The following is a 25,537-nucleotide window of genomic DNA, read 5'->3' as shown; positions in this document are numbered from 1 at the left end:
TGTCCTGACCAGGAATTGAACCTGGGTCCTCCATAGGCCAGCCGATGCTCTACCGGTGAGCTAGCAGGCCAGGGCTAGATGAAAATACTTTAAACACAATTTTGCATTTCTTTGAATACATTTAAATATTCTTATTGGTCGTATTGTACATTTTATTTATGCGTTCCTGTTCACATCTTCTGCCTATATTTTTTTGTGGGTAACAGTTGTTTTCTTCTTATTTTGTAAAAGCTCTTTACATATAGGGGTCTCTGTTTTCTAACCTGTGAGAAAACCTGGCTGGCAGTTCAAACCCCAGGCTTCTTAAACTGGATAGCGGGTCAGTGGACATCTGTGAAGATCACCACCAGGCAGGAGGACAATCTCCGGAGTATGAGGAACCTGGGCAGCGAAAGAAAGCCCACTCCCCAGGTCCCAGGCGGCGGTGCCTCGCGCCGACTGGCGGCCGCAGTGCGCAGGAACGGAAGCCGGGCCACCCTTCCCCCACCTGCTTCCGGTCGTGGCTCATTTCTCCCGCCTCCGCCTCGGTTGCGGCTCGTGGTCTTCCCGCCATGGCTCTATCGCGGGGGCTACCCCGGGAGCTGGCTGAGGCTGTGGCCGGGGGCCGGGTGCTGGTGGTGGGCGCGGGTGGCATTGGCTGTGAGCTCCTCAAGAACCTCGTGCTCACTGGGTTCTCCAACATCGACCTGGTGAGGGCCAGGCGTGCGCGCGAGCTGAATGGCGGGCCGTGGGGTCGGGGGTCGGACCGGAGTTGGAGTTCGGCGGCAGGCCAAGAGGCCCCGGAGTCCTGGCCGAAGAGAGGTAGCTCTTCGGTGTGGACGGGCCGGTCCTCGCCGCTCGCTGGGCCTATTTGGCGCGCCGAGGAGGCCGCGCGGGCCCGGGTCTTCCGGGCGTCCCGCGGCGGGGCGGCCCTGGCTTCCCAGACAGCCAATGTGTGACGTCTCTAGGGTGTAGAAGCGGTTTCTTGTCTTTTCGCTTTAGAGCAGTCGGTTGCTTTAATGGGAGGCAGGAAGTGATTGAGTTTCTGTTGCACGTTGTGACTTTAAATCAGAGGTCCCCCTTAATTCAGAAATAACGTTGCAGAGAGCAGAGGGTGGCGGTAATAGTATCCAACTGAGGGCTTGTCCCGAGCCTGGTGAGGTTCTGAGGGTTTTACTCGCGTTAACTCATTTAATCTTCCCACCGCCGTATGGTTGCAAGCTCTTATCTTCATCACATTTTGTTTTTAACAGATGGGAAGAAAAGTGAGATACAGAGTGGCTTAGTAATTTACCTTGGGTCATGAAGCAAGTGGCAGGACTCTTGGGCTCTTGGTTTTCTGTTCTGGGTACAACCTGCGTGACTATCATTATTTTACTAAGACATTGATTAGGATCTTTTGCATTGGTTTCCAGTGACTAGTTTTAAATCGTTATTGCTTTTAAAGTAAACTTGTTAGATATTAGAGATGTTTTCTGGAATGGATGTGAGTTTAAAGTTTCTAAGATGTAGTGGAAACATGGAATGAAAACAAGTAGTTGTGGCTGACTTATTCTGTACCATAAATCCAAATATGGTCCTTTACGTGATAACTACTGATATTTATTTAAAAGAACCATTTTGTAATAGACAAGATAGTGAGTTTGGGCACCTGAAAGATAAATGTTGAGCCTTTTAAAATTTGGTTTAATTTTTGTAGTAAATGTTGAAAGTACAAATAAAAGAATAGTTGGCTCTGGCTGTTTGCTCAGTGGATAGAGTGTCCTCCTGGGGTCCTGAGGTTGCAGTTTGGATCCCTGGTCAGGACGCATAAGAGAAAGAAATCAGTGAGGACACAACTAAGTGGAACGAATTGATGCTTCTCTGAACTTTCCTTCCACCCCTTTCCTCACCCCCCTTTCTCAAATGGGAAAAAAAAATTTTTTTTCAGAGACAGACAGACAGGAACGGAGATGAGAAGCATCAATCATTGCGCGTTGCAACACCTTACTGTTCATTGATTGCTTTCTCATATGTGCCTTGACTGTGGGCCTTCAGCAAACCGAGTAACCCCTTGCTCGAGCCAGCGACCTTGGGTCCAAGCTGGTGAGCTTTTGCTCAAACCAGATGTTCAAGCTGGCGACCTCGGGGTCTCGAACCTGGGTCTTCCGCATCCCAGTCTGACGCTCTATCCACTGCGCCACCGCCTGGTCAGACGAAAAAATAAATTGTTTAGAATAAGTGGTTATATGTTTTGATGATTTTCACGAATTATAACCATACCATTAACCTGTTGCACAATTAGAACATTTGATTTCTGCATATAAATTTATGGAAACGGAATGAAAATGGCTTTAAAAGTCATTGTTTTCTTACATTTACTTTTTTTTTTGTAAAGAGTAATTTTTTTAAAGATTTTATTTATTCATTTGAGAGAAGAGAGAGAGAGAAGGGAGACACAAGGGGAGGGAGGAGCAGGAAGCATCAACTCCCATATGTGCCTTGACCTGGTAAGCCCAGAGTTTTGAACCGGAGACCTCAGCTTTCCAGGTTGACACTTTATCCACTGCGCCACCACAGGTCAGGCTACATTTACTTTTGAGCAGCAGTTAGATAAGACTTAAACCATTACACTTTTCAAATCTTGTGTAGAAATTTTTCTTTTTAGCCCTCAGGAAATAATTGTAAATGAAATTTGTTTGTGTGAAGACTTGAGTTAAAGAAATGAGCAAAAATTCAACAAATTTGTTTGGGAAGTATCATTTAAGTAAAAAACCAAACGGTTAAATCTAATATTGTAGATTCAAAAGACTAATTAATTAGATTGATAGAGATGAATTATGCATTTTCAGTAAGGAATTTCTTAACATATTTGCCAGGATAATTAAACAGCAGCAAGCATCCTTTCTGAAATTTTTTTTGAGGAAGTTATCTCTGAAGTTAAATCTTGTGGTTTCCATTTTTTAAAAGATGCATTAAATTATTATCTGTTCAAGAATTTGGGTATTGGTCAAAAAGCATTTTCTCCACTCCTGTAGCAAATATCAAAAGTTCTAGGTTATGGGCCCTGGCCGGTTGGCTCAGCGGTAGAGCGTCGGCCTAGCGTGCGGAGGACCCGGGTTCGATTCCCGGCCAGGGCACACAGGAGAAGCGCCCATTTGCTTCTCCACCCCTCCGCCACGCTTTCCTCTTTGTCTCTCTCTTCCCCTCCCGCAGCCAAGGCTCCATTGGAGCAAAGATGGCCTGGGTGCTGGGGATGGCTCTGTGGCCTTTGCCTCAGGCGCTAGAGTGGCTCTGGTCGCAACATGGCGATGCCCAGGATGGGCAGAGCATCGCCCCCTGGTGGGCAGAGCTTCACCCCTGGTGGGCGTGCCGGGTGGATCCTGGTCGGGCGCATGCGGGAGTCTGTCTGACTGTCTCTCCCTGTTTCCAGCTTCAGAAAAATGAAAAAAAAAAAAAAAAGTTCTAGGTTATGGATGCTAAGAATAGTGATACTGCTCCAACATACCAGAACATTTGTGATTTATCTGGGTTTTATGCATTTGTAGATTGATCTGGACACTATTGATGTCAGCAACCTCAACAGGCAGTTTTTGTTCCAAAAGAAACATGTTGGAAGATCAAAGGCCCAGGTAAGTATATTTCTCTTACCATTTCTATTTATTCATTCATATTTCTACCCTTATGGGTGGATCTTCTATTTATGATATATTAGTTTAGACTCTAATAGGAAGGGAGAATATGGGGAAGCCATTTCTTTTTCGCTGAGGGATTGTGAAGAATAAAAAGGATGAGGAAAGGACTAAAAACGCCCTCCTTACTTGGTCTACAGAGAAAATGGAAGTGCTCTACCAAATACTGTAAATGGTGTCCTTTTATTATTTAAATATTGTTTGCTTAATATCAACGTTCTCTTCCTACATTACCTAGAGCAAGGGGTTGGGAACCTTTTTGGCTGAGAGCCATGAATGCCACATATTTTAAAATTCCGTGAGAGCCATACAATGGCCTGTGTACCTTACGCATTATCCAATAAAAATTTGATGTTGTCCCGGAGGACAGCTGTGATTGGCTCCAGCCACCTGCAGCCATGAACATGAGCGGTAGAAAATGAATGGATTATAATACATGAGAATGTTTTATATTTTTAACATTATTATTATTTTTATTAAAGATTTGTCTGAGAGCCAGATGCAGCCATCAAAAGAGCCACATCTGGTTCGCAAGCCATAGGTTCCCGACCCCTGACCTAGAGAGGTTGGCAGCTCCTATATTTGGGAAAAGAGAAGCTGTAGTTTATGCTGTTGTCTCTTTTTAAAGGAGACGGTCTCTTTTAGTTCCTCAAACGTTCCAGTTTGATTTGGGGTTTCTATTTATTTCTTTTATTACTTTTTTTTTTTTAACAGAAACAGAGAAATAGGGACAGATAGGAACGGAGAGATGAGAAGCATCAATCATTAGTTTTTCGTTGCGCATTGTGACACCTAGTTGTTCATTGATTGCTTTCTCATACGTGCCTTGACCGCGGGCCTTCAGCAGACCGAGTAACCCCTTGCTCGAGCCAGCGACCTTGGGTCCACGCTGGTGAGCTTTTGCTCAAACCAGATGAGCCCGTGCTCAAGCTGGCAATCTGGGGGTCTCGAACTTGGGTCCTCTGTATCCCAGTCCGATTCTCTATCCACTGCGTCACTGCCTGGTCAGGCTATTTATTTATTTATTTATTTTTAATTAGAAATTTAATTTAACAGGGTAACATTGATCAACAAGAATACATAGGTTTAGGTAAACATGTCTATAGCATTTGAACTGTAGATTGCGTTGTGTGCCCATCACCGAAACTCAGATCGTTATATTTGTCCATCCTTACCTTCCCCTATTCAGGGTCTTAAAACATCTTTTCCCTTTGCTTGCTTCCTAGCCTTATTGGCAAATCCCACGCTTTTCTCCATTCGGCTCCCTCCTCTAGGAGTACTTTCCTAAACCTCTTACACTAAACGAAATCATTCTCTCATAGCAATCTCTACTTTTTTTTCTGTGTATCATTTATCATAGATTATAGTTAAATTTATCTAGATGGTTATTTGATTAATGTTACTTTTGCTCACTGAATGCCTTATACAGATCCTGTTACATAGAAGATACTTAGTAAATGTTTGTTGAATGAATGAACATTTTTTGTGTAGTTTATATTTTTGTGTGTATAGTTTATATTTTTGCTGTAACTTGTCATTCTTACAGAATTATATAGGAGTGGGGCAGTCCTGTTGTTTTATAAATATGTGTATATAGCTTAATTTCAATGAAATCTTGTAACATTTTAACATTTTTTTAGTTTTTAATACAAATAAGGTTATGTAAGTAGGTGAAATAACAGTGTTGTCTGCCATAAATATATTTCGAATATAAATAGAAATGTACTAATTTAGTAAATTAGTGATTTAGTGTTGCTTGTTTTTCCAGGTTGCCAAAGAAAGTGTGCTGCAGTTTTACCCGAAAGCTAATATCATAGCCTACCATGACAGCATCATGAAGTATGCACTCATTATTATGTTGCGAAATTTTTTCTTGTGAATTTTTAATTAAAGTTGTAAAGTATAAGGTATTTTTATTAGCTAAATATATTTTTTAGGTTTTATTTATTCATTTTAGAGAGGAGAGAGAGAGAAGGGGGGAAGCAACTCCCATATGTGCCTGGACACGGCAAGCCCAGGGTTTTGAACAGGCGACCTCAGCATTCCAGGTCAATGCTTGATCCACTTTGCCACTACAGGTCAGGTGTAGCCAAATATTTTTAACCTTCTATGGGCCTGTGTAACTTGCAAGTCACATACTAATATATCAATATTTTATTAATTTTTTAATGTTTTACCACAAGGTGGCGTATACATCTTGTTAAATAATGTCTTCTTAGTAACCAGTAACATTTTTGGTAGCACTTGTCTACTCTATCAAAGTAAATGCTTTTGCAAGTTGTCTGCAGATAGAGGACATAGGAACCATCTTGTGCAGTTGTCATTATTTTTTCTTCTATAGATGTTTGGTAAACAAGAAAAAGCCTACATAATAGCTCTTGGTTTATATACCAATAATCTCTTATTTGTTTGCATTTCAACATTTTGTTATTTTCTTTTTTTTTTTTTTTTTTTTTTTTTCCAGTTTTCTGAAGCTGGAAACAGGGAGAGACAGTCAGACAGACTCCCGCATGCGCCCGACCGGGATCCACCCGGCACACCCACCAGGGGCGATGCTCTGCCCACCAGGGGGCGATGCTCTGCCCATCCTGGGCGTCGCCATGTTGCGACCAGAGCCACTCTAGCGCCTGGGGCAGAGGCCACAGAGCCATCCCCAGCGCCCGGGCCATCCTTGCTCCAATGGAGCCTTGGCTGCGGGAGGGGAAGAGAGAGACAGAGAGGGAAAGCACGGCGGAGGGGTGGAGAAGCAAATGGGCGCTTCTCCTATGTGCCCTGGCTGGGAATCGAACCCGGGTCCTCCGCATGCTAGGCCGACGCTCATTTTGTTATTTTCATATAAAGCTTTGTAACTTTCGAGTCACAATGAGCTATAATGGTAGGGTTTGGTGTATTTGCAATAATGCTCATTTTTTTTTTGCTTTTTAGTTTTATATATCAGAGGCCTAAAATATGAATACAAAAGCATATAATAATAAAAAGGCAGTAAGAATAAGAAGCATTAATGTAGATTCAAAGATTCTTTATTAGAATCTGACTTGACTTCTTTAGATGAACAGTTAGAAGAGAAGAAGAAAAGGATGGACCAAATGCAATAATACTTTCAGTGAAAAACATGTGACAAGAGAAAATAGCACATTGGCCAATTTTTTTGGATAAGAAGGGATGCTGCAAAAAGCCAGGGTGCAAAGGAGTTCCAAAATTAAATGTTCAAAATGCAGTGTATTCTATGTTTAGCACCAAGCACAAACTATTTTATGGAATTCCATACTTACACTTTTATACAGACAAGTGCAAACGTAATCTGTTGTTACTTCAAAGTTACAAAACATGTTCATTATAATAAAATTGTTGAAGCTGCTGAATTGTTAATTTGTTTTTATAGGTTGATATTTGTTGATTTCATGTTACATAATTTTTTTTATAGTCATGAAAAAAAATTGGCCCATAGAAGGTTAAAGTGATTTTTCTAAAATAATTAGAATGTGGTAGTTTGTGCCCACATAAGTTGAGTGGCGTTCTTGTAACAGCTTATATATATGATTTGAATGATTTAGATAAGAGGTGATATATTTTAGTACTTCCAATAAATAAGTTACTTGGAAACTTAATAAAGGGTCTTATTGTTTTAAATAAAAAGATATTCTAAGCTATGAAAAATCCTTATGTGAGATGATTCAGGTTTTTCTAAATACATTGTTTCCCTCATTCTGATTGATTTCAGCTGTGGTTTTTTTCAGTTTAGAAGGTTCCTTCCCAAGATAATTCATTTTTTTAGGACTGTGACTTCTGTAATATAACCTGGGGAGTTGTGATAGAGCACTAGTTTTGACAGTATGTAAATATGCTCTGATCTCAGTGAAGATAAAGAGTAAATACTATTTTGGAGATGTTGGGCCCAGCACTTCAATTATCTTTTACCTATTATTATGTAGCTCACAAGTAATGGTATTAAAAATAATGAGTTCTTATTTGAGATCTGGAATTAGAGGAAGTCTTATACTTTCTCAGGGTATTTGTGTCTCCAGCTTTTTTATTCTCTGGATGTTTGCTCTACAAGCCTGCCTATAGCTCTATAACCACTTTACCCTGTGTTGCATTCTCAGTGTTGCTAAAAGCGGGGACTCTAGAGGCCTGAACCCTGCCTGATCCTAACCATGTGAGGTGAAGCCAGTGGCCAGGCAGATCCTGGGAATCTGTTCTTTGTATGTTCTCAGGCACTTGCTGCCCAGAGAAGGCCTGGAGGGACTAGTGAAGTCATGCCATCTTTCTGCTAGTTGGAGATCCTGCTCTTGTGCCCTAGGTAGTTGGCCAAAAGGGATGTGTAGCCACTCATAGGGATTAGGGGAAGTAATTTCTTTAAAATTCACTTATGGTATGTAGAAAAAGTTAAAGCTATGTAATGATAGAGATCCTTAATTATGATATTTTTGCATTATTATTACTTGAATGTGCTTTTTAGGATCCTGTATTAATACTGAGAAGATCATGTGTAAGGTCAGTTGTTTCATTGACCTTTTTCTTTTTGTTTTGCTTTGTAGCCCCGACTATAATGTGGAATTTTTTCGACAGTTTATATTGGTTATGAATGCTTTAGATAACAGAGGTGAGATTATTTTCTGTTCTTTTTTTAAGAAATTGAAACGTATCTTGGTGATAGTGGCTTGCAAAACCATATAGATTTCAAGTGTACAACTCAATAAAACATCATCTACACAGTGCATTGTGTGCCCATCGCCCCAAGCCAAGTCTCTTTCCATCCCCAAACCCCTGTCCAAGCCAAGTCTCTTTCCATCCCCAAACCCCTGTCCTCTGAGCCACCTTCACCTACCCACGACGCCCTTTTCCCTCTGTCACACTGTCTGTGTCTCTGTGTTATGTATATGTTTTTTCGTTAATCCCTTCACCTTCTTTCATCCAGTCCGCTAATCCTCCTGCTCTCTCTCAGCTGTCTGTTCCATCCATCCATGTGCAGATGAGATTATTCTAATACTTTTAATTTCTAAGTATTCTCCTTTCCCCAGTACAAGGCTGTTTACATATTTAGGGTTAATTAGGAAATATTTCATTTATTCCTTATGAAATATTTTTAGAACTAAAAGGGAAGTGTGATCAGGTTTAAATCATGGCAAATGACTAATTTTAACTAAAACTGGTTACAGGTAGGATAGCTGTCATATATGTTCTGCTGTTTTACTAAAAGGTGTGACTATAGGGAACTTAAAATTCTAAAGAGGGTGACTACATATGCTTAGGTGTTTCAGGTTATTCCAGTGCTTAAATGCTATTACTCACTGCATTTATGTGAAAATCTAAGAAATACCAATGTGGGGCCATATTTTTTCAGTTTCCCAAATGATTGTAAAGTGTAGTCAGGGCTGAAAACCACTGTTTTGAGAATGAGACAGGAGGGTGCCAAAGTTAATATAGAAGCTCAGGCTCTTGAATTCTTTTAAGTCTGTCTGGCGCCATAAGATGTCAGACTGAATTCTATTAGATGTGTACATTATAGACCATTTAAACTTTTCACAGTAAGCAGTGATGTTTCATATAATCTAATATTATATAGCCAGCTATTGTTAACAAATCTGTGTCTGGAATGTGAGATGAAAATACTTAATATTCCTTGCCTGTAAATTACTTCCACATGTAGAAGTACATCTGTCAAATGAATTTGTAACAATTTTGGGCCAGAAATACCAGAATAAAAACATACAAAGTACCATGAGAAAGGGCCAGAATGACTCTTTTTAACTGGATTCATCTTTCCCCAGGCTTTAAACTGCCTTAATAGTTGAAAATTGATGGTCCACATTCTCCTAAACTTCCATGTATTGCCTGATATAATTGTAGTAGAATAATAGCAAGTTGAGATCTGGAACACATTGCAACTGTTTTAGTGGAGCTTAAAGAAGATGGCATTTTGGAATTTAAAAAATAACATATAGGGGTACTTTTCTTGGGGTAAATTTTTTTTTCTTTTTCTTTTTTTTCATTTTTCTGAAGCTGGAAACAGAGAGACAGACAGACTCCCGCATGCGCCCGACTGGGATCCACCCGGCACGCCCACCAGGGGCGATGCTCTGCCCATCCTGGGTGTCACCATGTTGTGACCAGAGCCACTCTAGCACCTGAGGCAGAGGCCACAGAGCCATCCCCAGCGCCCGGGCCATCTTTGCTCCAATGGAGCCTTGGCTGCGGGAGGGGAAGAGAGAGACAGAGAGGAAAGTGCAGCGGAGGGGTGGAGAAGCAAATGGGCGCTTCTCCTGTGTGCCCTGGCCGGGAATCGAACCCGGGCCCTCCGCACGCTAGGTCGACGCTCTACCGCTGAGCCAACCGGCCAGGGCTTGGGGTAAATTTTTGATGTAAATTCCTTACGTTAAAATTTTGCTAGTGAATATTTCTTAATTGTCTGTAAGTTGTATTACTCTGGTAATAACTGTAAGAAGATTGCATGTAAAATAGAAATGGTAAGAAATAGATTGGATAAATGCCATCTTAATTAAAGGTAATTAATTTTTGCCCATAAAGTACCACTAAGTAGTATTTTTCTTTCAGCTGCTCGCAACCATGTTAATAGGATGTGTCTGGCAGCTGACATCCCTCTTATTGAAAGTGGAACTGCTGGTTATCTTGGGCAAGTAACTACTATAAAAAAGGTAAAGAACTTTTTAAAAAATATACTTCAGAATACTTATTTGGAACCTCAAGGAGGAGGAGAAAAGATAAACACATCCAAGACATAAGGAATTTTGTGCCTCTCTAAAACTTAAGGTACCATAAAGGTACCCAAAAAGAGGACAGGCACAGACCTTTTATCTGTGTGCTTCTTTGAGTCATTTAGCTTGTTTGTACATTAAAATTCGTAGACAGGTAAGCATAATTAACTTGCCTTTTAAAATTCTTTGTACACACGAGACATGTCAAGCTATAGTTGATATATATGACCAGGCTTCTGAAAAGTTACTTTTTATATAAAGATTCTGGGTGTAGAGATATGAAGAATATGTTGAAACATATTTTTGGTATATTTGTAAAATTTTTCAAATGTTGAGGTAAAACTAGAGAATAATAGAACAAATATTTCTGTGCTTATAACCCAATTTTATAAAATGTCAGCATTGTAATTCATTTGCTGTTCACATCTTTTCTTTTTTAATATTTTTAAGACCCTAAATATAAATACATTTGAATGATGGTTTTTCAAATTTAGAAACTAATAGGAATTATATTCTACTTGATATTTGCTGGTTTTATTCCTTTGGCAGTTTACCCATCTTGAAAATTCTGGTTCTTTGTTGTAACTATTAAACTTACTCTTGGGAGCTGATTTATATTATTCTACAAAGACTTGTAAATATCAAAGTGTATGACAGCTCATTAAATCAGTGAAGGCCTCCCAGGGTCTGTTGATAGATCCAGGCAGTCGTTTTCTTTTCCCCACTGTGATAGGAGGAATAACTGTGCCGTATTACTGCCCTGAGAAAGTATTGCAAGGCCTTCAGAAATGGTATCATGGTGAAAACCCTGGATCTACTGTAATTTATATTAAAACAGTATTTGCAGATTTTGGTTCTTTAGCTATTATTAGAAAGATAATTCTCATTGCCATGATCCTGAGATATTAGTAAGTAGTAAGACTGAGATTGAGAATATCTGAGAGGAAAAATACTCATCTGATAGTTTTGAAAAATTGTGTCCAGTGCTGTAGACTTTGAAGGGTTTCTTACGCTGTAACTTAAAAGGTAACCCTGTCAGCAAAATGAAGAATATTTACTTTGATAATACCTAGTTATTTTTCATGTATCTAGATAACTCTTGAAATTAATAATTACTTTTAGTTCACTTAATTTTCTGGAGAATATTAGGTAAGGCTATGGTAACTGAGTTTCACAACTTTGAGAGAGAAGTTGTTTGGAAAGCTATTTGTCTAATAGTTTTTCTTTCTGTTTGGTATGATCAAGATAAACTTGTATTTGATATTAAAGTTCGGTGATTTTTACTTGGCTTATTGTAAGTGGAGTTCACTGGACTCCACTATAAGTGGAGTCACTTAGCCATTACTATGGTTGTTTCAGTTAGTTTTTATATTATAGTTCCTTCTCTGTAAAGTAAAGATTTTTGAGTCCCCAATGTTTTAAAATTTTGACAACCCAGTTGGAATGGAGATGAAGGAATGAAATGCTTATGATAATATTTTCTTATTGAGAAACACTCTCATGGGATAAATGTTTTTCTCATATTCTGACTTTGTAGGGTGTGACTGAGTGTTATGAATGCCATCCCAAACCAACTCAGAGAACCTTTCCGGGCTGTACAATTCGTAACACACCTTCAGAGCCTATTCATTGCATCGTTTGGGCAAAGTATTTATTCAAGTAAGAGTACATCTATTTCTGGGAATATTTTTAGTACTGATGGTAGAAAATGGTCGTTTTTTATTTAAAGTGTTGGAGAGATTGCACTTACAGTGAATGTTATTTTAAATATGGTGAAAGAACACTTTAGTAGCTTCTTGTGATGGTTCTTAGATTAAATTAAATTCAGCCAATATTAAGTGCATGCCTGTTGTATGTAGTGAACTATGTAGGAAGCTTATTTTGATATTGGAGACAAACATGTATTTTGAAGATATAAAAACATACTTATAAATAACTCTCAGTCCTGGCCAAGTGGCTCATTTCGTTGAAATGTTGTCCTGATAGGCCAGGGTTGCAGGTTCCGTCTGCAGTTGGGGCACATACAGGAGTCAGCCAATGAATGCATGGATGAGTGGCACAACAAATCGATGTTTCTCTCTTTCTTTCTTTCTCTCTCTCTCTCCCTCTCTCCCTCTCTCCCTCTCTCCCCCTCCCTCTCCCTCCCTCTCCCTCCTCCCTTCCTCCCCCCCTCTTTCTAAAATCAATATGTTAAAAAATTTAAAAAAAAACCTCATTAACAAAGACATGTAAGTTAAAATTTTGTTGTAATAGTAAAAATACTATATACTACATGAGAATCTTGTAGGGTACATTGAATGTGGTAGTTGGGAAAAGTTAATAGGTTTACCTACATGGAGAAAGGTAAACATTTATGGGCTAAGGATCCAACTTGTGTTAGAAAAGAACCTCAGAATAAACTCAGTAAAATTAGAAGAAAGGATATAATTGAGATAAGAACAAAAATAATAAACTGGCAAGTTCTATGATAAAAAGGAGAGGAGAAATAAATACTTAAATGGGGAATGTAATCTCAGCACAGAAGAGAAATAATAAGAGAAGACCATGTCAGTACACTTAAAATTTTAATGATCTGGCCTGACCTGTGGTGGCGCAGTGGATAAAGCGTCGACCTGGAAATGCTGAGGTCGCCGGTTCGAAACCCTGGGCTTGCCTGGTCAAGGCACATATGGGAGTTGATGCTTCCTGCTCCTACCCCCCTTCTTTCTCTGTTTCTCTTCTCTCTCTCTCTCTCTCCCTCTTTTACCTAAAATGAATTAAAAAAATTTTTTAATGATCTGGATAAATTTATTTAAAAAACTTAAAAAACTGACTCAAAAAATAGAAAGCCCAGCCTGACCTTTGGTGGCACAGTGGATAAAGTGTCAACCTAGAATGCCAAGGTCACTGGTTCGAAACCCTGGGCTTGTCTGGTCAGTGCACATATGGGAGTTGATGCTTCCTGCTCCTTCCCCCATCTCTGCCTCTCTCTCTCTTCTCACTAAAAAAAATAATTAAAAAACAAAACAAAGCCTGACCAGATGGTGGCGCAATGAATAGAGTGTTGGACTGGGACTCAGAGGACCCAGGCTCAAAACCCTGAGGTCGCCATCTTGAGTGCAAGCTCATCTGGTTTGAGCAAGGCTCACCAGCTTGAGCCCAGGTTACTGGCTTGAGCCCAGGTCACTGTGTTTGCTGTTGTCCCCCAGTCAAGGCCCATATGAGAAAGCAATCAGTGAACAACTGAGGTGTCGCAACAAAGAATTGATGCTTATCTCTCTCCGTTTCTGTCTGTCTGTCCGTCCCTATCTCTGTCTCTGTCACAAAAAAACAAAACCAGAAAGCCCAAATAGTATGTATGCCTTAGGGAAATTTAATTGTTTAAATTCTTCTAAAAATGACCTAATCTCTGAATTTATAGGTGATTTCCACTAAATTTGTAAGGAATGTATCTTTCTAATCTTAGATAAACACTACCAGAGAAATTCTTTTTTAATTGAATACTTAGTTCATGTTATAGGGCCGTCACATCTTTTTTTTTTTTTTTTTTTCTGAAGCTGGAAACAGGGAGAGACAGTCAGACAGACTCCTGCATGCGCCCGACCGGGATCCACCCGGCACGCCCACCAGGGGCGATGCTCTGCCGCGACCAGAGCCACTCTAGCGCCTGGGTCAGCGGCCAAGGAGCCATCCCCAGCGCCCGGGCCATCTTTGCTCCAATGGAGCCTTGGCTGCGGAAGGGGAAGAGAGAGACAGAGAGGAAGGAGGGGGGGGGGGTGGAGAAGCAAATGGGCGCTTCTCCTATGTGCCCTGGCCAGGAATCGAACCCGGGTCCCCCGCACGCCAGGCCGACACTCTACCGCTGAGCCAACCGGCCAGGGCCTTTTGTATTTTTCTGAAGTTGGAAAGGGGGAGGCAGTCAGACAGACTCCCTGCATGCACCTGACTGGGATCCACCCGGCATGCCCACCAGGGGGCGATGCTCTGCCCATCTGGGGCATTGCTCTGTTGCAACCAGAGCCATTCTAGCGCCTGAGGCAGAGGGCACAGAGCCATCCTCATCACGCCTGGGCCAACTCTGCTCCAGTGGAGCCCTGGCTGCGGGAGGGGAAGAGAGAGACAGAGAGGAAGAAGAGGGGGAGGGGTGGAGAAGCTGATGGGCACTTCTCCAGTGTGCCCTGGCCGGGAATCGAACCCGGGACTCCTGCATGCCAGGCTGACGCTCTACCACTGAGCCAGCCGGCCAGGGCCCGTCACGTCTTTGGTAGCAAAGCTAGTTTAGGTCATTATGGGATAAAAAGAAAATTACAAGACATTCTCATATATATAGATGCAAGAACCCTATACAGAATATTAGCATATAAATCTATACTTCCAAGTTCTATTTATTCCAGTAATGTAAGCATGGTTCAACACTAGAGACATCTTGTGTTACTCACTTCATTAAAAAATTAAAGAGGCCCTGGCTGGTGATACAGTGGATAGATCAAGTGTAGGCCCCGTGGTGGATGTCCTGGGTTTGATTCCCAGTCAGGGTACACAAGAGAAGCCACCATCTGCTTCTGCCCTCCTCCCTCTCCTTCTTCTCTTCCTCTTCCCCTTCCTCAGCCAGTGACTCGATTGGTTCGAGCATGGCCCCAGGCACTGAGGATAGCTCCTTTGGAGGGCATCAACCTAATGTGCTAAAAATAGCTCGGTACTCCAGCATCAGCCCCAGATGGGGTTGCTGGGTGGATGTGGGAGTCTGCCTCATTATTTCCCCTCCTCTTACCTAAAAAAACAAAAAAATAGAAACTATATAATCTTCCTAGATATAGAAAAGGCATCTGGGCCTGATCTGTGGTGGTGCAGTGGATAAAGCGTCAACCTGGAACACTGAGGCCAATTTAAAACCCCCGGCTTGCCTAGTAAAGGCACATACAGGAAGCAACTACTACGAGCTAGCTAATGCTTCCTGCTTCTCCCACCACTTTCTCTCTTTCCCCTCCCTCCCTCTCTCTCTAAAAGAGAAAAGACATCTGTTAAAATTTAGCATATACATTTTTATGACAAAATTTATTTATTTTTTTAAGTTAAGTGTGAGGTGGGAGACAAAGAAACAGACTCCTTCATGCGCCCCTGACTGGGACCCACCCAACAAGCTCCCAACTGGATGATGCTTTGCCCTTAGGGGCCGCTGCTCCATTGGTTGGCAACCGAGCTGTTTTAGTGCCTGAGGTGAGACCATGGTGCCATCCTGCTGGAGAAGAAGTAAGAGAGAGAGAGAAGGGGAAGGGGTGGAGAAGCAGATGCTGCTCCTATGTGCCCTGACCAGGAATTGAAACCAGGATTGCACACGCTGGACTGTCTACTGCTGAGCCCACAGGCCAGGGCCAAAAATTCTTAGTAAAATAAGAGACCCTTGGTTGGTTCGAGCATCAGCTTGAGGTACAGAGGTTGCAGTTTCGATCCCTGGTAGGGTACATACAGGAACAGATCAGTGTTTCTGTCTCTCTCTCACTCTGTCCTTTCCTCTCTTTAAAAATCAAAAGCTGACCTGTGGTGGCGCAGTGGATAAAGCGTCGACCTGGAAATGCTGAAGTCGCCGGTTCAAAACCCTGGGCTTGCCTGGTCAAGGCACATATGGGAGTTGATGCTTCATCCCCCCCCCCTTCTCTCTCTCTGTCTCTCCCTCTCCTCTCTAAAAAATGAATAAATAAAAAATAAAAATAAAAAAAAATCAATAAAATAAACATTAAAAAAATCAGTTGCATTTCTAATCACATCATTAGGCATTAGGTATTAAGCAGGTAGAAATATAATGAAACAATAGATAACTCACTATAAAAACACATAACTATGAAAGATAACTAAATGTGAAACATTGAGAAGTAGAAGTACCCGAAAATCTTAAGATTGGATAAGCCTCAATATAGAAAGTGACTGTTAGAACATAAAAAGAAGCACTAGATAAAGGGGAGAGAATGTGTTAGTTAGTGAATTGGCAGTTTCAATGTTTTCAATATGTCTTTAAATTGATCAATGGAATTTCGATTGAAATCTCATCAGAGCCCTGGCCGGATGGTTTGGTTGGTTGGAGCATCGTCCCGAAGTGCAGAGGTTGCCAGTTTGATCCCCAGTCAGGGGACATGTGGGAACAGATCGATGTTCCTGTCTCTCTCTCTCTCCACTCCCTCTTCCTCTCCCTCCCTCTCTTGCTAAAAGAAACCCCAATTCATAAAAAACTTTAAGGTAAAAATCTCATCAGAGATTTTTTGGATCTTGTTCAGCTGATTCTAAAATGTATATGGAAGAATAAGGCCTAAGAGGAACCAAAATCTTCATGGAGAAGAATAACTTGAGGTGACTTGCTCTAGTAACTGTTAAGATTTAAGATGAAGTAAAAATAGTTTAGGGTGTTGCTGGTGCAGGAGTAGAAAAACAGACTGTTGGAACAATTCAGAGCTCATATCTCATAATAGATCCCAGATGAAAGAAGGGATTAAATAAAAGGTAGGGAAATTCTCTATCAATCTGGGAAATCTTATATTCTCTACTTCAAACAGTATATAGAAATTAAGTACAGATTAAGTATTTAGTTGTGAAAGGCAAAACCTAAAATCTTTCTAATATAGGAAGGATTTTTTTTTTAGCAAGAGAGAGCTGGAGACAGACAGGGACAGACCAGACGGGAAGGGAGGGAGATGAGAAGCATCAGTTCTTCATTGGGGCATCTTAGTTGTTCATTGATTGCTTTTTCGTATATGCCTTGACTGGGCGGCTGCAGCCGAGCCAGTGACCCTTTGCTCAAGCCAGCAACCATGGGGTCATGTCTATCAGCCCTCATTCAAGCTGACCACCTCAGGGTGTCGAACCTGGGTCCTCAGCATCCCAGGCCGATGATCTATCCACTGCACCACCACCTAGTCAGGCTCCAAGGAATTTTTTTTCCTTGGGGTAGGAAATGATTTCTCAAGACACAGAAGGTGCTAATCATAAAAGAAAAGATCAGTACCTTCAAATCTATCAAATATCTAATCAACAAAATACATTAAATGAAATACAAATGAGAAGTCTGTATGAAAATATTTGCAACATATAAGCAACTAAAAATTGATCTGAATTATATTCCTGTAATCAATAAGAAAAAGACAATCTGACAAAAGTATATGAACAGGCATGATTTTTCACTTAAAGGGGAATCCAAATAGGCAATAAACAAAGGATATGTTTAACTTTATGACTAACTTGCAAAATTAAGAATAAAATCACAGTAGGATGCTTATTTTACACTACTAGTTTGGCAAAACATTAAGTCTGGAGAGATAGTGACTCAATAGAATTTTTTTCTTTTTAAAAATTTTTATTTATTGACTTGAGCAAGAGAGTAGGAAAGAAAGAGCCAGAAACATTGATCTGTTCCTGTATGTGCCCTGACCAGGAATTGAACCAGCAACCTCTGTGCCTCAGGACGATGCTCTAACGAACCTAGCTATTTAGAGAGGGTTTGATAGTAATTCTTACATACCATTATGCAGTGCAAATTGGTACAACGACTTTAGAAAACAAATGGGCATATTCTTGTGGAATGTATTAGGAGCTTTGAAATAATAAATAGCTTTTAGGGTTCTGTTTTTCTCTGTAAACTACAAAGGATTCCTTTAAGATAAATTTCTCATGCCGTGTACTTGAAAGGTTGGAAAACTGTATTCCCATAAGTGTTATTAATTAAACAGGCTTTAGGATAACTTGATTTAACAAAAGAGAATTTCAGCTTTCTATTTTTTATTGTTCCTTAAGACTCTTCAGTAGTAACGATACATACTACCATGAAAAGAATACTCCTATTCACTGCTGAGTTTTCTACACCTAGAGTAGCACCTGGCACATAGCAGGTGGATGATAAAGTTGGTTGAACGCTAGCTGCAGGTATACTTCACAACCACTAGTCTGGCGTTAGAATGTTGTCCAAGTTGGAATGTAAAAGGTGCTCACCTGTCTGTTGATCAGAGATTTTTAACAAATGGATTGCAGAGCCTAGTTGATAGGAATGAATATAGGTTGACTAAAATTTAGCTTTAGCTTTGCTTGTGTTGCAATTGAAATTAGGATACAAGGTATCAGCAGATTATTTTAATATTTTTAAGTTTATGGAGTGTTACTTATCAATTGTTTGTTCTTCATCCTAACCAAAGATTTGGATTATTCTAAATTAGCTGTTTGTGAGGAAAGTTGGAAAAGTAAACATTTGTTCAGAATATTTTGTTGTACATAAATATTTACTACTTTTAAATCATAGCCAGTTGTTTGGGGAAGAAGATGCTGATCAGGAAGTCTCTCCTGATAGAGCTGACCCTGAAGCTTCCTGTGAGTAAACTATTTGGGATATGTTTTCTTTTCTTTTTTTTTAAGAGAGAGAGAGAGAGAGAGAGAGAGATAGACAGGGACAGAAAGATGAGAAGCATCAATCATTAGTTTTTCCTTGTGCATTGCAACACCTTAGTTGTTCATTGATTGCTTTCTCATATGTGCCTTGACCGCGGGCCTTCAGCAGACCAAGTAACCCCTTGCTCGAATCAGTGACCTTGGGTCCAAGCTGGTGAGCTTTTTGCTCAAACCAGATGAGCCGGCGCTCAAGCTGGCGACCTCAGGGTCTCGAACCTGGGTCCTTCAGCATCCCAGTCAGACGCTCTATCCACTGCGCCACCGCCTGGTCAGGCATGGGATATGTTTTCTTATTAATGAGCATTACCCTTATTTTACTAATGTAATGTTGATAGCTTAAGGGGGAAAATGCTGTTATGTGCTAGATACTATGCTATATGCTTAAGATATATTATTTCATCTTTAAAACAATGTTCTAAGAAATAGGTAGTGTCAATATATTGGTGAGAAAATTAAAGTGCAAGAACTTTCACAAATCTAGTAAATAGAGCTGGGAGTTGTTCCTAGATCTGATTACAGATTTATACTTTGAACGCTCTACATGTGGCCTTCAGAAACTGAGGTACAATAAGCAGGTTATCTTTCTTTGTCTTTGAACTCAGATTGTATTGTGTGCAGGTGACTTCCCTGAGTGACATTTTTGCCCTAAGATGAGTGATAACTTGGATCTGTATTTATTACAGTTGAAAATAAAAGTGGTGTTTGTTTTGTAGGGGAACCAATGGAAGCTGAAGCCAGAGCCAGAGCATCGAATGAAGATGGTGACATTAAACGTATTTCCACAAAGGAATGGGCTAAATCAACTGGATATGATCCAGTTAAACTTTTTACCAAGGTTAGGTTTACTTTATAATGTGTGTTTGATTTGTTTTAAAATAGTATATAAAATAGAATTATACTTCTCTTTATGCCTAATACTGTTTTAATAAATTGGTTGATATAGTCAAGATAAGCAGGTTTTGAAATTTTGGCATCCGTATTAAGTCAGTATAGCATCACATCTTTATAAAAGGTAAAATACAGAGTCTTATACACTCTTGGATGTCTTCCCTTCCGTCACTTTCACTGAAATTTGGTTTTCCTTATAAATAGCTGTTTTTTCTCATCTTATATCCCTTTCCTGCTTAAGTTTTCTGTTGGCTGTTCGTAGTGCTCTGAATTGTGTTTGTATTAAAATCCTCTTGTTCTTTGTTGAGCCCTTTTCATTATTTTATATATATATATATTTTTTTTTTTCATCACTGATTTCCTTATTGGGTTAAGACATACATGTTTTCACTGAGGACTATTCTTTTGAAGAAAAAAAGAACTTTGAGTTTAAATGTATTATTCTCCTTTGATCTCTGTAATTAAGAGATTTGACCCAATATTCATTGGCCCTTAATGGAAATCAGTGACGATCCTGTTACTTTCCATAGTTTGTTTTCTCACAATTCGAGGAACAAAAGACTATCTTCATAAGAACATCAGGGTGACAGGATTTCACAAGGTGAGAGAACTCTTTCTTGTGAAATTTGTATTCTTCGCATTCCAAATGCAAACTGTTTTATCAGTTGTCAACAGGGCAGACAGGCCACCTTCAGGTATCCTTCAAAATCGATTCTCAAGACTGCAGTCATAAGGAAGGCGGAGATTGTTGCTGTACTGATATGAAGTGATCCCTTATTGAATAGCACAGATGCAGATAATTTCTCCAACACATAAAGTTCTATAAGATAGCCAGAATGGCACCTTGAGGTGCAATCAAAACTCCCACATTGGATTTATAAGGCAGTTTAGGGTATGATTGTTACCACCACAGCCGCCGCCGCCTCTTCCTTCCTCTCTGCTTTCTCCACCTCCTGTCCATTATTATATATTATTTGCCAATTATTTCTGAAAAAATACTCAAAATTATTTTAATTGGCTCTACCTGATAGCTCAGGACCTCAGATCTGTGTTGTGAAGTCTTTTTATTCTATCTTTGCTTTCTAGCAAGTTTATCATATTAGATACTTGTAACTTTCTCAGCTCTTCTTTAAACTCCTGATATATTCTTGCCACCTTCAGTAAGCAGGTGACCTTAAAGATATGTTAATAGGCTTGAGGCCATTTGGACATTATTTACCTATTAAGAGAATGCCCTCCTTCTCTCCAAACTCTTTTCTCTTTGAGAGGAATCTTGAAATAAAGGCTAACTTTCCTATCTGCTGTTTTCTCTCTGCGCTGCGTATTCGACCTCCCCTGGCTCCTGTCTGCTTTCTAGTTGCACAGGTCCCACTGTCCTAAGCAGATGACCTACTGTTTCATCCAGCTTATGTTTTATCTCTTGCCTCACTATCAATGGATGTTACAGGTTGACTTTCTTAAACCTATTGCATTTCTTTCCTCAGTATTGCCTTTTCCTTGAAAAAATGGTTTTTATTTTGATTATACTTAAAATGCACTTAGTTCTGATACAAATAGTGACAGTATTTTCCAAACTGGTGTCCATAAACCTATTTCCATTCCAATTTGAGTAACAATTGAATGCCAGAATAATCTGACATACATCTTCAGTCTTTTGTTCAGCAGGGAATGTTAAGCATCTGCTGTGTGTCAAACACTACTTTAAGTACAGAAGATTTAGTGAGGAACAACATGGAAAATGGGGTCTCTGTTCTTTGTAAGGAACTAAAAGTCTAAAGGGCAGTCAAACATTGACCAAGTAATTTCAGATTCAGTGTTAAGACATTAAGTTCACTTGCATTGAAACCCTTTAATGATAAGTAGATTTAACTTACTATTATTAGACATTATTATACATTTGTACTATTATCAGTAGACCTAGTATAAGGATTCAAAAGAGGCTTTCCAGAGGAAGTGACATTTTACCCTAAGATTTTAAAGAATAAGGGTGGGAATAAGAGTACAGTATATGCAAAGAAAGTCTCAGGTTGCAGTACTAAAATAATTCCCACTAAAGGGCAGTGTTAAAAGAACCCTAAATAGGTAAGCTGAGGCTAGATCAGGCAGGGCTTTCTAGGTTATGATAGGAAGTTATATGAAGATAACGAGAATCCATTAAAAGATAGTCTGTAGTGTCACTGTAAGACACTACAGACTGTAAGACCATAGAGGGTATGCAGTGCACCATTCTAGCACCTGATATTCCTGTCGTGAGCAGTACGGCCAGTGCCTTCCGTAGTTGTGAATAGTCTGATGGAAAACCTCTATTCCCTGTATTCCCAGTGGAAAGTGGAGAAAAGTATACTCAACAGGGTGTAGGATGTATGAGATGAGGAATAAGTACCTAGTCTCCTGCTGAGTGGCAGGATGAACAGAGGTACCACTCTCTGAGGTAGGTAAGGTGAGAAGCAGATGTTTAGGGTTTGGAGCATAGAGGAAGGAGATTGGATTCCTATGGAATGTTAGAGAGATGACAAGTGATTTTATGGGTGAGTAGAGAGGTTTGAACTGTACACATACTTGGGGTTCATAGGTTTATAGAAAAAGAAGCGTTAGAAGGTACTTCAGTACAGAACCCTGAGGAACTCCCAGCATTTAGTAATTGCATAAAGAGGGACATGAAGTTTGTGCTTGGGAAACCATGCTGGTCTCCCCATTGCCTGGAAAGCTTTTCAGTCAAGTGCTGAAGGTCCTCTACCAAATGTTTCCAGGCACATTTGTGACCCATATCGTACTGGACTTCTCATTCTTTGCTTGTGTACCTATTTCAGATGTTACCTTCACTTGAACTCTTTAGGTAGATACAAAACTCCTGATAGTTCTCAAAACTGATTTTCACACTGAATTATATTCCAATAATTTGTGTATTTGGCTGGTTTTACTAGATTAAGGATGCTTAATTAATATTGATAGAATTGAATACGTATTGATAGAAATAATTATAACTTTTTCTCTTAAGCCACATTTAAATTTATAGCAGATAAAGAGAATAAATATGTTGAGTAGGTCAATTAGCAATAGCGAAATGCAACCAATGATCTTAGAGTCATTTGAAATTCTACCACATGGGATGGTGTGATTCACGTGAGAGTCTTTTGGTCCACATGTAGTAATATTTGTTTTTGAAATAGTAATTTTTTGTGGGTTTTTTGAGGGGCACATTTCAAAGATGTTAAAGATGATTAAGAAACTTTTTGCCCTGGCCGGTTGGCTCAGCGGTAGAGCGTCGGCCTAGCGTGCGGAGGACCCGGGTTCGATTCCCGGCCAGGGCACACAGGAGAAGCGCCCATTTGCTTCTCCACCCCTCCGCCGCGCTTTCCTCTCTGTCTCTCTCTTCCCCTCCCGCAGCCAAGGCTCCATTGGAGCAAAGATGGCCCAGGCGCTGGGCATGGCTCTGTGGCCTCTGCCTCAGGCACTAGAGTGGCTCTGGTCGCAATATGGCGACGCCCAGGATGGGCAGAGCACCACCCCCTGGGGGGCAGAGCACCGCCCCTGGTGGGCGTGCCGGGTGGATCCCGGTCGGGCCCATGCGGGAGTCTGTCTGACTGTCTCTCCCTGTTTCCAGCTTCAGAAAAATGAAAAAAAAAAAAAAAAAAAAAGAAAAAAGAAAAAAAGAAACTTTTTAATAACTTCTAAAATATATATGCTTTATCAGTATGTGCCCATAGATTGAGAGATACTACGAACTGGTATGGCTAGGCTCAGTGACTGTGTTCAGTTCTTTCAGAGCTGGTGTGTTTGTTTAGCTCCTTGATTGGTATGATTGTGCTTTAGATGGTTTTTGGAGCCTTAGGGGAGCGTTTAGGGTCAGTCAGAACAGTTCAGAGTTCCCTTACTTGACTTTCCTCAGAGCACCTCTGCTTTTAACTGTTTCAAATGTAGGAGTTCTGTGTCAAATTTCCTTTTCTAAAAGGCTTGAGCTTCTTTTAAAAATAGTTAATCTACTGGTATAGGGCATGTCTTTAAATTATAAGGTTTTATAATATAATACTGGTAATCAGCAAAGAAATTTTATTATATTGTACCAATATAGAGACTGTAGAGTTCATGGAATTTATTTATTTATTTTTTAAAGCTTTTTAAAGATGATATCAGGTATCTCTTGACAATGGACAAACTGTGGCGGAAAAGGAAACCTCCGGTTCCATTGGACTGGGCTGAAGTACAGAGTCAAGGTAAAGGATACGTTTTAGTCTTTGGGAAACCTAAATTGGAAATAGCCCGTTTTTGTGGTTGTTGTTTTTTTGTTTGTTTTTTTAAAGATTTTATTTATCCATTTTTATTGGAGAGAGAGAGAGAGAGAGGGAGAGAGAGAGAGAGAGAGAGAGAGAGGAAGGGAAGAGATAGAGAGAACAGGAGGAGGAGCAGGAAGCATCAACTCCCATATGTGCCTTGACCAGGCAAGCCCAGGGTTTTGAACCGGCAACCTCAGCATTCCAGGTCTACGCTTTATCCACTGTGCCACGACAAGTCAGGCCATTGTTGTTGTTTTGACAATGGTATCCGATCATGGTAAGTTCAAATAGTTTAGAAGAGTATGAATAAAAGGAAAATTGCTGGAAATCTTATCATGTAGAAAAATATCCACTAATTAGTGGTCTAGGGAATGTCTGGTAGTCAAATCTATGCCCTTAGACACAAGCAGTTGTGTATGCACTTTACAAAATGAAATCATGTAAATTCATATGCTCTAACTTGCTCTTTTTAGGAAATAATACTTAACCTAGTCTAGTCCCTTATCAGTTAATATTTAATTATTTCATATTTTCCCTGAAGCACAGTGATGTAGATATGTGCATACATTTTTGTACCTTTGTGTGATTACCTCTTTAAGGTTTAAATTAGGAACATAGTTACAATTATATTTTATTGCTTTTAGAGAGAAAAACATTTTTTTGTTGTTTGTTTCACTTGCTTGTGTACTCATTAGTTGCTTCTTGCATGTGCCCTGATGGGAATGGAACCAGCACTTGGCGTAGCCTGGTGGTGCTCTAGCTCAGTGGTTTTAATCGCCAGTCTGCCAGAAATTTTGTGCCACTCTGTGAGTTAACCACCTTGGTGTATGAAGAACATAGACCCAATGAGTATAGACTCTGTAATCTTCATACATGAGGATGGTTAACTTTTTTGCAGACTGGGTCTATAGTCTTCATGCATCCGGGTGGTTAACTTTTTTTTTTTTAAATGAGAGATGGTGAGCTAGTGGATAGACTCCTCATGTACCCAGACCAGGATTCACCTAGCAACCCTGTCTGGGGCCATGCTTGTGTTCCCAGCTATTTTTAGTACCTGGGGCTGACACTTGGACCAACCGAGCTATTCTCAGCTCCCAGGGCCGTGCTTGAACCAGTTGAGCTGCTGGCTGTGGGAGAGAAAGAGGGAGAGAATGGAGACAAGGGTAAGCAGATGGTTGCTTCTCCTGTGTGCCCTGACTGGGAATTGAACCCGGGATATCCATACTCCAGGCCAGTGTTCTATCCACTGAGCCACCGGCCAGGGCCAATTATATATATATATTATATTTATATTTATATATTTATTAAAAATATATATATATTTTAAAGATACTTTTCTATATTAGAGAGGGGAGTAGGGAGGAGAGAAATAGAAAGGTGGGGGAGTTGGGGAGAGAAGTGGGAAGCATTAACTCTGCTTCTCTGCATGTGCCTTGACCAGGCAAGCCCAGGACTTTGAACTGGCTACCTCAGCATTCCAGGTTGACACCTTATCCACTGCGCCACCACAGGGCAGGCAGAGTGATTAACTCTTTAGCGGACTGGCACCATCTGTGACCAGCAGTTGAAAATCACTGCTCTAACCAACTGAGCTACCCGGCTGGGG

The 25,537-nt window shown here is 40.3% G+C and overlaps 1 protein-coding gene across 1 annotated transcript in view; it reads left to right on the top strand.

Annotated features, from left to right (window-relative positions):
• The first annotated feature begins 482 nt into the window (after positions 1-482).
• The window catches only part of UBA2 (ubiquitin like modifier activating enzyme 2), a 44,569-nt gene continuing 19,514 nt past the window's right edge, over positions 483-25,537 (top strand). The window contains exons 1-9 of the mRNA XM_066242257.1: positions 483-689; positions 3,507-3,590; positions 5,419-5,489; positions 8,189-8,253; positions 10,206-10,306; positions 11,904-12,025; positions 18,624-18,691; positions 19,483-19,604; positions 23,772-23,871. Of these exons, the coding sequence (XP_066098354.1) occupies positions 552-689; positions 3,507-3,590; positions 5,419-5,489; positions 8,189-8,253; positions 10,206-10,306; positions 11,904-12,025; positions 18,624-18,691; positions 19,483-19,604; positions 23,772-23,871 (871 nt within the window). The 5' untranslated portion in view covers positions 483-551. The remainder of the gene's footprint in view (positions 690-3,506; positions 3,591-5,418; positions 5,490-8,188; positions 8,254-10,205; positions 10,307-11,903; positions 12,026-18,623; positions 18,692-19,482; positions 19,605-23,771; positions 23,872-25,537) is intronic.

The sequence above is a fragment of the Saccopteryx bilineata genome, chromosome 9 (genome assembly GCF_036850765.1).
Source record: "Saccopteryx bilineata isolate mSacBil1 chromosome 9, mSacBil1_pri_phased_curated, whole genome shotgun sequence".
NCBI lineage: Eukaryota > Metazoa > Chordata > Mammalia > Chiroptera > Emballonuridae > Saccopteryx > Saccopteryx bilineata.
The sequence above is the reverse complement of the archived record's forward strand: the minus strand, read 5'-3'. Positions and strand labels throughout refer to the sequence as shown.